This window comes from Fusarium vanettenii (assembly GCF_000151355.1).
Source record: "Fusarium vanettenii 77-13-4 chromosome 3 genomic scaffold NECHAsca_2_chr3_3_0, whole genome shotgun sequence".
NCBI classification, from domain to species: Eukaryota; Fungi; Ascomycota; class Sordariomycetes; order Hypocreales; family Nectriaceae; genus Fusarium; species Fusarium vanettenii.
In genome coordinates this window covers 1687881-1702595 of record NW_003315880.1, presented here as the reverse complement: position 1 = coordinate 1702595, position 14715 = coordinate 1687881, and the positions used below count along the sequence as shown (strand labels likewise).

The 14715-nt window shown below is 50.2% G+C and overlaps 4 protein-coding genes across 4 annotated transcripts; 2 read left to right on the top strand and 2 right to left on the bottom strand.

The window, feature by feature from the left end:
* Positions 1–641: 641 nt before the first annotated feature.
* Positions 642–1749, top strand: NECHADRAFT_36385 (uncharacterized protein; the record flags this gene model as incomplete). The annotated part of the gene is made up of 2 exons (XM_003053071.1): positions 642–959; positions 1009–1749. The coding sequence occupies 2 exons, from the start codon at positions 642–644 to the stop codon at positions 1747–1749; spliced, it is 1059 nt and encodes a 352-aa protein (XP_003053117.1).
* Positions 1750–6109: 4360 nt separating this feature from the next.
* On the bottom strand, positions 6110–7288 carry NECHADRAFT_5929 (uncharacterized protein; the record flags this gene model as incomplete). Its single annotated transcript, XM_003052561.1, has 8 exons — positions 6110–6233; positions 6289–6435; positions 6486–6540; positions 6590–6686; positions 6743–6782; positions 6830–7001; positions 7059–7086; positions 7142–7288. Coding segments are annotated over 8 exons (810 nt in total), but the record flags the coding sequence as incomplete, so codon positions are not given.
* Positions 7289–8791: 1503 nt separating this feature from the next.
* On the top strand, positions 8792–10838 carry NECHADRAFT_77781 (uncharacterized protein; the record flags this gene model as incomplete). Its single annotated transcript, XM_003053070.1, has 5 exons — positions 8792–8829; positions 8901–9020; positions 9069–9216; positions 9268–9336; positions 9489–10838. The coding sequence occupies 5 exons, from the start codon at positions 8792–8794 to the stop codon at positions 10836–10838; spliced, it is 1725 nt and encodes a 574-aa protein (XP_003053116.1).
* A 1971-nt stretch (positions 10839–12809) lies between these two features.
* Positions 12810–14510, bottom strand: NECHADRAFT_77780 (uncharacterized protein; the record flags this gene model as incomplete). The annotated part of the gene is made up of 6 exons (XM_003052560.1): positions 12810–13227; positions 13290–13762; positions 13809–13882; positions 13930–13963; positions 14140–14159; positions 14315–14510. 6 exons carry the CDS (start codon positions 14508–14510, stop codon positions 12810–12812), a joined length of 1215 nt encoding a protein of 404 aa, XP_003052606.1.
* Positions 14511–14715: the final 205 nt, after the last annotated feature.

Here is a 14715-nt window from a genome sequence, read left to right as displayed (position 1 = left end):
GAGTGCGGAGGTTGAGTGGAGGCTTTGTCTCGAGCTTGACAAGGGGTCATGCAGCCATTCCCAAGCGCATGCCCATATTCAGTAGGAGGCGCCGAAGCTCGTTCGTGGATACTTACTTATCTTGGTAAGAGAGAGAGCGTCTCCTCCTCCACCGGCCCCACCGCATCTCGAAGCTCTCACACACAAACAAGGTCCATGTTGGGAACCAGATGAGATTTCAACTCCATTTCGACACATAGTCATTGGTCGGCCTTTTCGCCGATGCGGATGAGACTTGTCGATCTTGTGACTTTTTTCGCTTCAAGCCACGGGTCGTGTCACCGCTTGGACGTGGGGTAAAGCCTCGAGTTATGTAGCTTCTCGACAGAGATGTACGGGTTTGGAGCTCCGATGGTGGATGTCGCCTCGGCGATGCGAATCCCGATGCTCAAGGTATAAGTCTAGAGAGCTCGCTCGTCACGCTTCTCGACTGGACAGCTCCTCTCATCTTTCTCTGCTCTTCAATCTCATTGCTCAAGGTGTTGTTTGTCTGATAAAAGTATACCCGCCTCTGTACCTGTCCTCCCCCAAAGTTACTTTGGACCTACCACTCTTCTCTCTCAATCCCAGCTTCAATCCTCCCCTCCTCTTCACAATTCACAATGGCCCCCAAGCTTCAGGTTGCCGTCGCTGGCCTCGGCCGCATGGGTGCTCGTCATGCCCTCAACTTCCACAACAGAACTCCCCGAGCTGAGCTCGTCGCCGCCTTCACTCCCGTCCAGAAGGAGGTCGAGTGGGCTCACGTCCACCTCGAGGGTGTCACCATCTACACCGACTACGAGGAGATGCTCAAGCACCCCGGCCTGCAGGCTGTGGTTGTCGCCACTGTCACCACCGCCCACGCCGAGGAGGCCATCAAGGCCATTGAGGCCGACAAGCACGTCCTGTGCGAGAAGCCTCTGAGCACCAGCGTTGAGATTGTCAGTTCCCTGCCCGTCATTTATGAGATTTAGCTAACTTTCTCCCCAGTCTCAATCCGTCGTCGATGCTGCCTCCAAGAAGCCTAACCTCAAGGTCATGTGCGGCTTCTCCCGCCGCTTCGACGCCTCTTACCGTGACGCCTTCGAACGAATGGACGCTGGCGCCATTGGCCGCCCCTCCGTCTTCCGCTCTCAGACCTGCGACAAGCTCGACCCTTCTGGCTTCTTCGTGGCCTACGCCGAGTTCAGCGGCGGCATCTTTGTCGACTGCAACATCCACGACATCGATCTCGCTCTGTGGTACTTTGGCCAGGACTCTATCGTCAAGAGCGTCGTGGCTACTGGTATCACAGCGGTGCAGCCCGAGCTGCGCAAGCACAAGGATGTGGACAACGGCGTGGGCATCGTTGAGTTCTGGGGAGGCAAGGTTGCCTACTTCTACTCTTCTCGCATGATGGCCGCCGGCCAGCACGACATGACCGAGGTGATCGGCACCGAGGGCAAGCTTGCCATCAACGCCAACCCCGTAGGCACACTCGTCGAGATGCACGAGGCCGCCGGTGTGCGGCGACAGATCCCCGGTGACTACTACGGTCGATTCGAGCACGCCTTTGTCACCGAGGCCAATGAGTTCACCGCTGCCTGTCTCGACAACAACCGCCTGCCCTTCAAGCTGAGCGGTGCTGTCCAGGCTGTCAAGATCGGATGTGCCCTCCAGGAGTCGCTCAACTCGGGCCAGAAGATCAACTTTGACGAGACGGGCCGCCGCATTGAGGCTGCTAAGCTGTAAGGGAATAGATAAAATGGATTAAGCGTTATAAACAGCAAGAGCTAGAGAATAATAGATGAACAGTACTTAACGGCACTATACGGTATCTCAATTGTGACATGACACTAGTGAAATCTGCAGCTCATCACTTGCCGTAATCATGGACAATTGCTACTACATCTCAACGAGTGAACCATAGAGTTCCCATGGTAATGGCGCAAGTGACACTGAAATCTAAGAATACATACTGTGAGACGGAGTCAATTGAGTCTGCAGAATTAGCAACGCCTCTCCTACTGCAGGAGATGCCGCCAAGAGATGTCTTGTTGATGATCTCGATGTTGAATGAACTTAGAGCACCCATAAGTACAGATAGTTATAAGCAGAGAAATTATTCTACAATCACCATATCTACCCTTGAGATGTCATGATTCTAAAAAAGGAAGCCCCTCGCCGACAGGTCGAAAGGACCCCTGTGAGATAGGCAATGACTCGGCGACAACTCCCCCGAACCCCCCGGTTCATCACTAGCTCTCATCTGATGTCATATAAGGCACATATGTGAGTGATTGGCTAGATTGTAAGAGTTCTAGAAGGGCCTCGAAGGGGGCACGGCTTCAAGAGACCCAGGTGTACAGGGTATATCGGACTGGTGGGATTATCTGGACCAAATCTCCATTCCCGGGACTCCATCTCTCGTTTCTCGTGCCACTCTAGGAGTAAGATAAATCTATATTTTATGAATATTATTAAGCTTTGTCAGGGTTTGATCTGGCTGTTTATTTGTTGTAACTTAGTAGACTGTGGTGGCACACCATCCGGAGCACTGCTACGGGCCTTGACGAAATAGTAGCCGGCCCGACCCATGGCTTTATCGAACAGGATAAAACGCTTTGTGTCGATAAATAAGCAATTCATTCCATTCGAGAATTCGTTTTACGCAAGATGATGTGGTCAATCTAAAGAGATGTCATATGTGATGAGCAAAGTCCCACCTGACACAATGAGGTTAATAAAAATCTCGAGTGATGTGGCGGCTTGACAATGAATTATATAGTCAGATAAGTCCTCGAAGCACATAATATGACTCTGTTCTTTGTTAGTAGATAAACCAAGGGGTGAAGGCAAGCCACAGAGCCGGCCCAGGTCCACGGTCTCAACGATCCCTTCGAGAATCTGCAACCACTCAAAATCTTGACCATTCTAGGAGACAGGCTATTAATAGTCACCAATTAATAACCGCAAATATATTCTCTCGGTAGTGACGTGTCTATATCCTTTATGATTATTGATTTGACGTTGTTCGCAGCCAGTTGGGGAGGGAGGCTTTAACAAATCCGAGCTTTATGTACCAACTCCCAGGCTCATTCTTCTTGATAAAAATCACTGGTGTCCAGACCGCATTTATATATTGCATAGTAAAGCTACTAACTTGAGTGAGTTGTAACAATCACCCTATGTTTCTGTTGTTGGAGTGAGTGGTCGCTTATAAAGGACCAGACGCCCCTGTTTTGGGACCAGTTGTGGGCAGTGAGGTCTTGGAAAACCACATTGCAGCAAGACATACTGGAACTGCATTCATAGTTACAACATAGCGATTGGGTATCGGGGTCTATTCCATGCTCGCTCAACTGTGCGCTTCAGTCCCGTCTCCTGTCCGCGTTAAAACAACGAGACCACAGATGAAGGCATCAAGAAGGAACATGCCACTAAAACTACTCATATTTGACGTTTATTAACTGATACAGAGTGAGATGAACTGATTAATTGGAAGGGAACGGAGTGCCATTGGGTACCCAAAAGAGGAGAGCCGCCTTCAGGTCACTTATCCCACGGCGAGTTATGAGAGCATGTTTTGCAGTAACAAGATGTAGCAAAGTTAACTCATTAAGCAACCGGAATCCTTGCCTGTTCTTCAATACCAGATGTGGGGTCGCTACATCGTAGAAGAGTGTCCTGCACTGAAGTCATGAGTTTATCTTTGGTAGACAACTGTGCCGAGGCTCGACCGTGCCAGCAAATGCGACATCATCACCCGCCTCATCGACCTCGATAACCAGAGATTGATCTCACCCGGTATTTTTTTTCTTTTCTTTTTCATCGATCACGCCATTTCCCATGAACTCGCTTAAGCATGCCAGTGCTTTAATCTATACCCCACGATCTTCCATTTTGAGATCTCAGAGGTGGCTGGATGCTCGTACGATGTTGACAACTCTAACTTTGGGAACCCTGGCGATTAGATAGTATCTGCCGAGATGGGATGGGGCATATAAAAGATAAATTTCACCTCATTCCTTACGTCTATCATTGCCAGAAACGGATTGCATATGAATACTGTGACAATTCACGATCACTACCCAGAGTTGTTGAGTAGCGAAACTGATACATGACGATTGACAAAAAACAATTTCGCCCCGATATCATAACATTTCTTCTTGAAGCCTCTCTCTGGAATTAAATGGTGCAATTGTTATTGTCAGGAGTCAGAGAATGGAAAGTAGTTAACCTACTCGATAGATTCGTATCAAGGATCATCGACGTTGCAAACTAGCGAACAACTCAATGCTACCGAATGGCTAGAAGGCAGTTAAAAACTCACCAAGAAGGCGTTTTACTTGTCAATTCCCAATTTGTCCGTGCTGGACAACACCCACTAGTAGACGCAGAACTCCAGGACTCTCAAGCATACCTGAACCGACCACGAGCCAAGGACCGTCGCCGCCAACGACATCAAGCCTCAGGCAGACACCGACAGAACAGACGAAGGAACGCGTTAGAGTGCGTTAGCATGCGGCTCATCTGCATGCAACACTAGCGACGCTGGAAGATGCTCTCTGCGAGCCCTGCAGAGCCATGATTCAGACACCGTAAGCTCTAGCAAGGGTTGCTCAATCTTTCAAGGCCGATCGTGTCTATCAAGCGACCTTGTTGGCGGGATGTACCCGAGACTCTGGATTTCTAATGCGGATATGGCAGCTTGAGGCGTCTGTTAATTAATTTAGGTTCCTGGAAGTGCTGTTGACGTCGAGAATGAGGAACTGACGTAAACCCTCAAGGTGCCACGGTTCGTTCTGGGAAACCTCCTGAACCTCCGGATGAAAGGAGATGAGCTTGTTGATAATAATAATGGCCCCCTTATGCAGCGATGAGGAAATGTGATCTCCTTGAACGTTGTAACACTGCAACCCTAACGCTCCAGAGACGCGTGGGCCACTGGGAGCGAGATATGCAAGGCACCTTCAGTGTTGGGCCGAGAAGGTCTGTCACCAACAGGCTACACGTGGGTTTCGAAGCCGAGACCCGAGACGGAAGATCCCCGTCTCTATGTTTCTCGTCACTTGTTGATCAGGGGCCGATGTAACCTCGAGCAAGCCGCGGATGACTAACCGGGTGGAATCTTTTGTCAGAGCCAAGAACCAACTCCCCCGAGACACAGAAAAAAGCTCGCGCCAATATAGACAGGGCTGTTCTATTCTGGCGCGTAAGAGAAACGCCGGGAATAGGTCTTGTCTTCCAAGACACAAACCCCCCAGCTAGAACAGAAACGATGGGGCTCAGCCTCCTCTAGGGCTGCTAGCTGCGGAAGCGCCCCTTAGCTCTGATGTTCCCATCAGTCGTCAGCTAGCTCTATCACGCTTTGCTTCTACCGTGGTTGATGATAAGGCACGCCCCCCGGCGTTTTAGTTCATGGTTCAACGGCGACGGCGTCCTTTGAGGCTCTGCACGTGGTGATTGAGGCGCTGTTATCTGGCTTTTGAAGGATTGTTTCGCCAAGATGCGGTTCCGCATTGAGCTTGCGTCACTCGGGCATGGGTTGCACTCGACGGGCTTTGAAGGAGTAACAGGACCAACTCCGGGTATGGTCCAGCAGTGGCAGTATACATTCGTTGTATGTTGGCTCGTCTAGATTGCTAGAAAATGCCATCAATGGCGACGTAGTCTAATTAGTTTGTTAGTTATAATACAGATCCCATTCCATTCCATTCCATCCATTCCACCCATTCCAGTCCAGTCCAGGTATAGTTGTTTATCCTTTTATTCCACAAACTCCATCCCAAGTCCCAATGATTCCAAATTAAACATCCAAGGTCGACTTGCCAGGAGTCACCTCGTACGTCCGGGTAACAACGATGCCGTCTGGCCCGGTGCTGCTCTGCCCGCTCGTCGTGCTCCCAGCTCGGATATCATGCTTGTATCCTCCAAAGTCTGCCTTTCCCACAATATGCTCTTCGCTCGAGTTGTCGTCTAGCTTGGTCATCATCTTTTGGTGACGACTCGATGAGAGACCGGCTGCGATGCCTGATCCGCCGATTGTGCCCAGTGGGTGTCCGTATTTGTTGATGTAGCTGCTCGTTCCCTTGTCGCGGCTGCTTCCCTTGCTGGAGATGAGCCATCTGGAGGCTGAGAAGAGGGGCTTGATTGCGGCGGCGTTGACTGCGATGATGCCGACGAATGTTTCTCGGATGGCCCAGATGGTGGACGTGTTGATGCCCTGGATATCTCTGTAGAGATTGGTTAGATAGAGTGTATGATAGTCGAACGGGAGAGGAGTTGTACCGAAGAGACAGGACGCAGCGGAGTAGAGTTGCTATCATGATGAAAACGCCTGAGCAGAGAAGAACTCCAATTATGAGCTTCCGCTTAATGCTGAGCTTTACCGTCCAGAGTAGAGGCACCGGGATCGAGACAATGACTAGATCGGTTCTGCTGTTCATCAGTAAACGGCTACCAACTCCTGGAATATTACTACTCACGCAATGTTGAGTACCACCAGGGTAAGATAGTTGGCGACAGCCAAAGTACACGCATCTATTGCCAGTCAGAGCCGAAATTGAGTGTTGCTTGTGTAGATTCTGACCTCCTGGGTTTGGATACACCTGCCAATTCTTGTGAACGGGCGTGCAATGAGCCCAGATGACGGTGATGACGCCGAAGTATGCGAGAACGGTGCCAACCTGTTGATGACTTGTGTTAGTTATTGTGAAGCAGAGGTGGAACTGACTTGACATACCTGTGTCCAAATGACAACCTTTCTCTGCCATAAGCCAAGCCTGCAAACATTAGTACCTGGGCCTTTCAAAAGGGGCGAGTTGCGTACGTCATTCGGCTGTAGAAGCAGAGCATGACTCCCTTCAAGCAAAAAATGAGCGTAACATAAAAGTTCCAGCCCGCCAGCAGACACTTCGATCCAAACTCCAGCTTTGCTATTTGTGCGTCCGTCATCTTGGCGCCCATTTCGTCGGTAACACCAATGTTGGTTCCGTTCTGGCCTGTCAAAAGAAAAAGGGATCAGCTAACGAACCAACACAGAGTCGCAAAGTGCCTACCGATCAGCTCCAGCATGACAAGTTCAGCCTACACTAGTTAGTGACAAAGCGTCAGAGTAGGCGTAGTTATGCAGCCCACTTACTGTCCAGAAGACGAGGGATGCAAAGGCAAAGTAGTCATCGCCCTGCATACCCTTCCAGCCGACTGTCCTCCATCGTGCAAAGTATCGAAGGAAGAGCACAGCAGAGCCAAGACCGTATTCTGTCCACGCTTCTGTCTGAAAGGGTGTAGGCATCTTCTTGGGAAAAAAGAAAGTAGTTGTGGAAGGATCGTGGAGCCTAGAAGCAAGGTGAGACGAGGGTGCAGATGACGCTCAATGCAAGCGGCAGGGAAGGACGAGGAAGATATGGGCCAAGAGGAAGAGCCAACAGCTTTTTTCTTTACACTCAAGAGCACCACGTAGTAGAAAGGGCATTGATCCTTCAAGATTTGACCATGATGGCGCCGTTAGCATAACTTGGTGCGGACCGTGGCCCGGTGGGTCATGGTAAACAACCTGGCACCCTGATGCCGAGCTAGACTGTTGGCTTTCACTCTCTGCCAGCGGTTTCGAAGCAAACCCGAGTCGTGCTCGGTGTCATCTAGCCGGCATGTCATGCTAGGGTTGCATCGTCTACCCCCTGGAAGAGGCCAAGAGGTTGGCCGCCAGCGTTTAGAACATTGTTATGTTCATGCTGGGTCTGATATCACATCTACAGAAACGCTTTGACAACGGGGAGGGGTGTAAGTCAGGCCATATTGCTTCTGCCGGCGCGTCCCCCTCTCCTGCGTATGCCGGGCTGTGGAGGAGAAGGGGTCAGGGATGTAGTCTCCAACATATAGATCCACCTTTTTTTCTCTTCGCTCGCTTGGACCCTGAAGCTGAGAAGCCAGATTGAAAACAGGCAAAGTGTCTGTGCATAGTGAGAGATCACAGTCAGTGCGAGTCTCTGCCATGAGTCTTGTCAACGAGAGACGTGACTTACTAGCCATGCAACTAACACACGACGCCAATACCTCTTTGGGGTGCTAGCAAGCCATCAAGACCCACGGATGTGTCAAAGAAAGTCAGCTTTTCTTCAATGATCGACGCGGGAGTTCCACGCTAGCTAGCAACCCTGTCCGCGCGCTTTTGATGCAGCGTCGGTCTTAGTCTCTTGGACAACCATCACCATATCCATTCTGGGAGCTGCAGAGTCGCAGGCACAAAATCTTTTACCCCGTCTAACCTCGGTGCGTCTCGGGTTGCTTCCGTTAAGGGGCGGGTTCCCCGTCGCAAACCCCCCTTCTTTCTGGGGGCGGCGCCTCAGATCTACGACCAACACATTACGACGCTAATGGTGAAGAGGCACGCATCGTCTCCGATTGGACGCTCAAAAGACGCACAAACCTGGGGTGAGCTCTTCTTTGAGGCGAACAACACCTGTGGCGATGGATCCGAGTTTATGCTTCTCGAACCCCCCTTGAATGCTTCCTGTGGTGGCTTAGAAGTTGGCGTGTTACAGGTGTGACGAGGGAAGCGTTGCAACCGTACAGTACACTAGGGGACGGACCGTTTAAGAGGATCTTCATCTTAATGGTGGCCAGATGGGCTGTGCTCGGGTTTGTGTCGCACTGGGTTGCTTGAGGCAGAAACGTTGGACGGGGAGACCCCTATAAGAGATGTGAGGGCGCAGCGTTGGAGAAGTTGGAATCATTCATCATTAGTACTACTCTACCCAAGACACATACACACATCTCCACGAAACGCACCATGGCTCCTGACTCGGCATATGACTTTATTGTCTGCGGGTATGTCAACACCGTTAATGATCGGCACTGTAAAGAGCCGTCCCGCTAATCAATCTCGTTCCGTACTATAGTGGCGGAACTTCCGGCTGCGTGGTGGCATCTCGACTCGCCGAGGATCCCAATGCCAAGGTTCTCGTCATTGAGGCCGGTCCTCACAATGAGAATCTCGAAAATGTCCACATGGTTGGAGGGTAAGACAATCCATTGACCTTCACATCTTCAACCCTAACCCTCTTTAGATGGTCACAGAACTTTGACAAGGAGACGGACTGGAACGTCATTTCCACAGAGGGCGCTGGTGTCAACGGCCGTCAGGTAAAGCTTAGCAGGGGCAAGTTTCTGGGTGGCTGCTCTGGCTGCAACGGTACCCTGATTGTCAAGGGAACAGTGAGTCTTTGACCTCGGCTTTCGTCTGTTGCATGTGCTAATCCCCTGTAGAAACAAGACTACGATGATTGGAACCTCCCCGGCTGGAGCGGCGACGAGTTCTTCAAGTACATGCGCAAGGTACGTGTGTAATTTCTCACACGCATAAACTTGTATAATTTCTTTTCATTGCTTGCTTTGTCCCGATCCGTCGGTTCGGATCTGTCAAATCTGCAATTTCCACGTCGAAACATTTTTGCTTTTTACAGTAATGACTAACAAGACATCTATAGGCTGAAAACTTTCACTCCAAGCCTTGGTTCACCGAATCCAAGGATTCTCATGGCCATGATGGTCATCTTCATACTGAGCCCCATGACCTGGCTCCCATCTCCAACCTCATCAGGGACTCGATGGTGTCCAAGGGTCTCCCGCTCGACCATGACATGTTCTCACATGGAAACAACCCCCATGGATGCGGTCACTCTGTGAGAACTGTGTACAGTGGTCTTCGAACCACCGGTGCAGACTTCATTACCAAGGCTAAGCCTAAGGAGAACCTCCATCTAATGGTCGAGACCCATGTGGACAAGGTCATCATCGAGAAGGATGAGAATGGAGACCTCAAGGCCGCTGGCGTCCGTGTTGTTCAGGCTGATGGTACCGCTATTGAGCTCAAGGCGCGCAAGGAGGTCATTGTCAGCGGAGGTGCCTACTGCTCTCCCAACATCCTCAACCGGTCTGGCATCGGTGCCAAGGAGGAGCTGGCCAAGCATGGCATTGATACCCTTGTCGATCTCCCTGGTGTTGGCAAGAACCTCCAGGATCATTTGATCGTCTTCATATTTTACGAGACTGAAAAGGAGGGCCTAACCACTGACCACCTCGTCTACCACGGTGACGCCTTCACCAAGTCCTACGCCCAGTGGAAGGAACAAAAGTCCGGCTTCCTCTCCACATTCCCCTTTGGCATCTTTGCCTTTGCCCGTCTCGATGAGCGTCTCGCCGACTCTGAGATTTGGAAGTCGGCTCCCCGCAAGGAGGGTCGAGACCCCATGGGCCTGACATCAAAGCAGCCTCACGTTGAGTTCTTCACGACAGAGTGCTACGGTGGACCCAAGCAGTTTGACCAGTTCCCTGTTGACAACAAGCATGCTTTCAGTATCATTGCCGAGCTGTTTGCCCCCAAGTCACGAGGATCCGTCACTCTTCGCAACTCAGAGGCCACAGCTGTCCCTGTGGTTGACTGCAACTACCTGTCCGACCCCCTAGACCTCGAAGTCCTCGCCGAAGCCTGCGCCTTTGGCAACGAGATCGTCATGGAGGGTTCCGGCACCAAGGACATCGTCAAGGGTGCCTGGCCACCAGCCCTGACGCACCACAAGTACAAGACACGCGATGACTGGAAGGAATACGTCAAGAACGGCGCCACGACCTGCTACCACGCCAGCGGAACTTGCGCCGCTGGAAAGGCTGACGATCCTAAGGTGGTGGTCGATGAGAAGCTTAGAGTCCGAGGAGTCAAGAACCTTCGAGTGGCTGATTGTTCCATTATGCCTACCGTCAACAACGGGCACACGCAGATGCCTGCTTATGGGATCGGCGAGAAGGCGGCTGACCTGATCAAGGAGGCTTGGGCTTGAGGTTATTGTAGCACATGTCAGATATTAGCGACGAGTTAGATAAAAATACCCCGATGGACATTGATGATCCTTCAAGATACTTGCCACGATGCTTTGCATGTGTGTTGTCTCTGTGGCTGTGCCATTGTATCACAAAGGTTATCGATGACCACTGACTATTGCACTGTGCTGTAACAAACCTTGCGTCAATCGTTTCAAGATATTTCTGGAACAGTTGCAGGCCCATCATATTTGCCTGTACTGATCATACTGTGCTCAACTTGATCCAGTCAGAAACACTTTCCACTGTCTGTTCTATTGTTACAGGAACCAGAGCTATCCATGCCATATTAAGCTGATCACTATAACAGACGACATGGCAATAATTACTCGCATTCAGCCGTTCATGTCCATCTCTCATCAACCTCCTTCTCTGTCAAGTCGGTCTCCCTGTGGATCTCATGATCGACGCAACCGGCCCTAAACTAAGCTATCGGTCCGCGGATCCCTTTAGAGGATCACCGTCAGTCCCCATCAAAGAACCCCCCCGCCTTGCAACGTTGAAATATCCACTTAGCACTCAGCCCCAAACAGTGAGACAGAGCCGGTCGCGCATCATTTTCTCCAGAATGCGACGTGACGATCAACTAGTCGATTGTTGGCAGCTCGATTTTTTTGACGTGACATGGTGAATTGAGAAATCCCATGATTGAACAGGGCCATTACGTGGCTGTACTACGTAGTAAGTCTCATTCAGGTTATTCAGGGGATGACATTTCATTGTGGTTCAAGCAAAGAGTGCAGCTTTGATGATCGCAATTTTTCCTCATCATGTGGAAATATGACATACCCAGGTGACTAATGGTTCTAGCAGAACACGTAATGACGATCAGAGCCCATTGATGCAATGAAGTTGGAGGAATTGGAGTGTTCAGCAAGGATGAAATATGTCCAAAAAAAATGTCTTCAACATAAGGCTGTTCTGAGAGCCCAAGTCGTCAATCACCCTATCTTGCGATAGCTGCTCCTCCCCGAGTAGCTCAGCTGGAAGAGCGTTCGGCTGTAATTGATCTCGCATCTTACCGAAAGGCCACCTGTTCGAGCCAGGTCTCGGGGATTTCTTTTTGCCTTTTTTTCTCACTTTTTATTCAAGTAATTTGGTAGTTCTACATGTTTTTATTGTTATTTTTGGTGGTATTATGACCTTTGCTTGAACAAAGAGTAGGTTGGTCGCTCCTGCGAGGCCTGGCTTAGTTAAATAATGCCTGTTAATACGCCGAGTTAACATGCGATATATCTTCAAGGCATATGAGATATACTATCAAGTTGAAGGGCATATTTTAATAGCTTCACTGTGTCGATTCTTATGTTTCTCTCGGTGGGTGGTTCATTTCTATGTGTTGATTTGGAACGTGGCAAAGAACTGATCAATTAACAGCAGGGAAAAGGGTCTCTTCATAACCCAGGATAAAGACATTGAGCATCCTGATATTCTCTAAATCCGCGCCGTGATATTATTGAAAAAGCAAAGTAACAGGCAGCATCATGCAATAGTGGCCAGATGAAAGCGGACCGTCTCTCAAAACTCCACGCAGGTGTCTACCCAGAAGTGTCGCCCTAAAAAACACTGATCGAAGCATCATAGACCACTTGAGCTTCAATAACAGCCAAGTGCCAGGTTTCACCTTGAAGATCAACATATATTTCCAAGGGAAACAAGCCCCAAGTTAGAAGAGCAATCTATGTTATCCTCAACAATTCACTTGCCGCGCATCTCTCTGCCAGCTGGAGTTCGGTTTGAGCGTTGGACCAATGACTGTCAAAACTGACGCAGAGTAATACAATTATTATCTATGCCAACTTGTAAAGACTATACTTTAATTGAACATCCAACTCCTGCAGGGTATCCCAAAGCCCTTTCCAGGCCAAATTGCCGCCTTCATATCATACACAGTCCTGAGACAACCGTACTTCTAATGTTTTCCCACTCCTTCATAGCCGATCATTGGTGTATTCCACAGTCACCGTCGTTGTTTGCATGATCGCAGGCTTGCTCGTACCATCAACGATCCCCTTTTCCGAGTCGCTGTCTCCCCAGCCGACATGATCTTCACTATGCCCAGCAGTGACTCTCGGATCTGTCCGTCCCTTTATCGGCCCAAGCACGAACTCTTCTGATCCCTGGCCTTCTCCTGCATCGAACTGCGAGTATTGATGTCGGTCTCGTCGGCTCTGTGATGTCGGTGCGAGGGGTCGGGTCGGGGGCTTCGAGTTCTCGCCGGATTTTCCAGACTTTCCTGTCTTGCTGCCGTATCGAGACTCTCCAATGAGCTTGGGGGCGACGTGCTTGAAAAACTTTCGAAGTGTCGGCATGGAAGCACAGGTTATGATGAGGTTGGCTTCGACGATACTACACTCAAGTCAGTTACTGCTGCCATGCACCGAACCCAAGGAGTCCTAGGGATCACTTACATCCATACACTCGCCCAGGCAATAACCCATGTCGCATCAGGATCAGTCAACAAAGCTGGCAGAATGGAAACTCGAACGACCGAAGTGACAACTGTCAGAGACCCAATGCCAAAGATGATGACCAGTCCAATCTTCTGCCGAGGAGGAATCTGAAGCTTGATGACCATGGGAATCGGCAGGAAAAATAGTATAACGTCGCTAATAATGTTGGCCACAGCCGTCGCAATGTACAGACTCGGCCGGTTGATGCAGACGCCGTCTGTGATGGTCACGTCCCAGCTCATGGCGATGGGCTTGCACGAGAAGATACAGGCAAAGAAGATGCCGACCGTGTACCCGCCGATGAATACAATCGTGGACCATGTTGCGATCCTGAACCAGCGCTGGGGAGATAGTCGAAGGTAGAAGATGAGGAGGGCGAGCTTGGACAGGGAGCCACAGAGAATGTAGATGAAGGCGGCAAGATAGACGTCCTGTCATCGTGTTAGTTGAGTATATAGGGGTGATGTCCTGACTCACCATTAGATAGGCGTTAAACTGGGTGACGGATATCTCCCACGCGTGGACTCCGCCTACTCCAGTTGCAAACATGTCTATGCATGGTTAGCTATTTACCTTTGAAGATCTCAGGGGCACTCACGAAGACATAATGCTATTGTCGCAACAGCCAAGATCTATAAATGGCAAAGTCAGCAATAGCCATTGCGTGTTGCTCTACCCAGGAGTTGGGATGAAGCTGTGCATCATGCTGGATAGGGGCGACGGCATGTACAACCAGTGGCCATTGACAACCATTGAACCAATTTGAAGCCATCAACACTGCTTGTACAAGCATATCTGCAGTACTTACATATGAAAAGATCAGAAGCACTGTCCCATTGTCAGCACGTCGATCCCAATGACCCAATCTCACTTTCTCCCCGATGCAAGCACTCAATCCGGACCCGCAAAGCTCCAGCAAATAGATGAATGGCACGAACCAACAGAGCGTTGAATAACAAGAAAGGTTTTCGAGAAAAACTCACCATCGTCGACTTGCACGCCTCCTGTAAGGAAGAACTTGACGTACAGCCTCTGTGCGATAAACAGGAAACTCAGGGCCATGCCAAAGCCAGAGACGTAGTAGGCCTCTGGGACTCCCTGCCGCCGCGGGTTGTCAAAGTCAACCACGTAGTCCTTGGGCGGTTCCAGAACCGTCGGAACGCCTTGAACCGTAGGCATCTTGATGAATTGAAGTTTGTCTTGGGCATCCAAAGACGAATCTCTGTCGATTACTTGGCAGCAACGAAATGACAGGACAAATTCGGAGAAAAGAACCCAGGTCAAGAGGGAAAGATCACGATGTCCCCAAGAGAGCGAGAGGAGGACTAGTTGAAGCAAAGATTGGCAAAAACCCACACACTCGGACCTGGGGATCAAAAGTGAC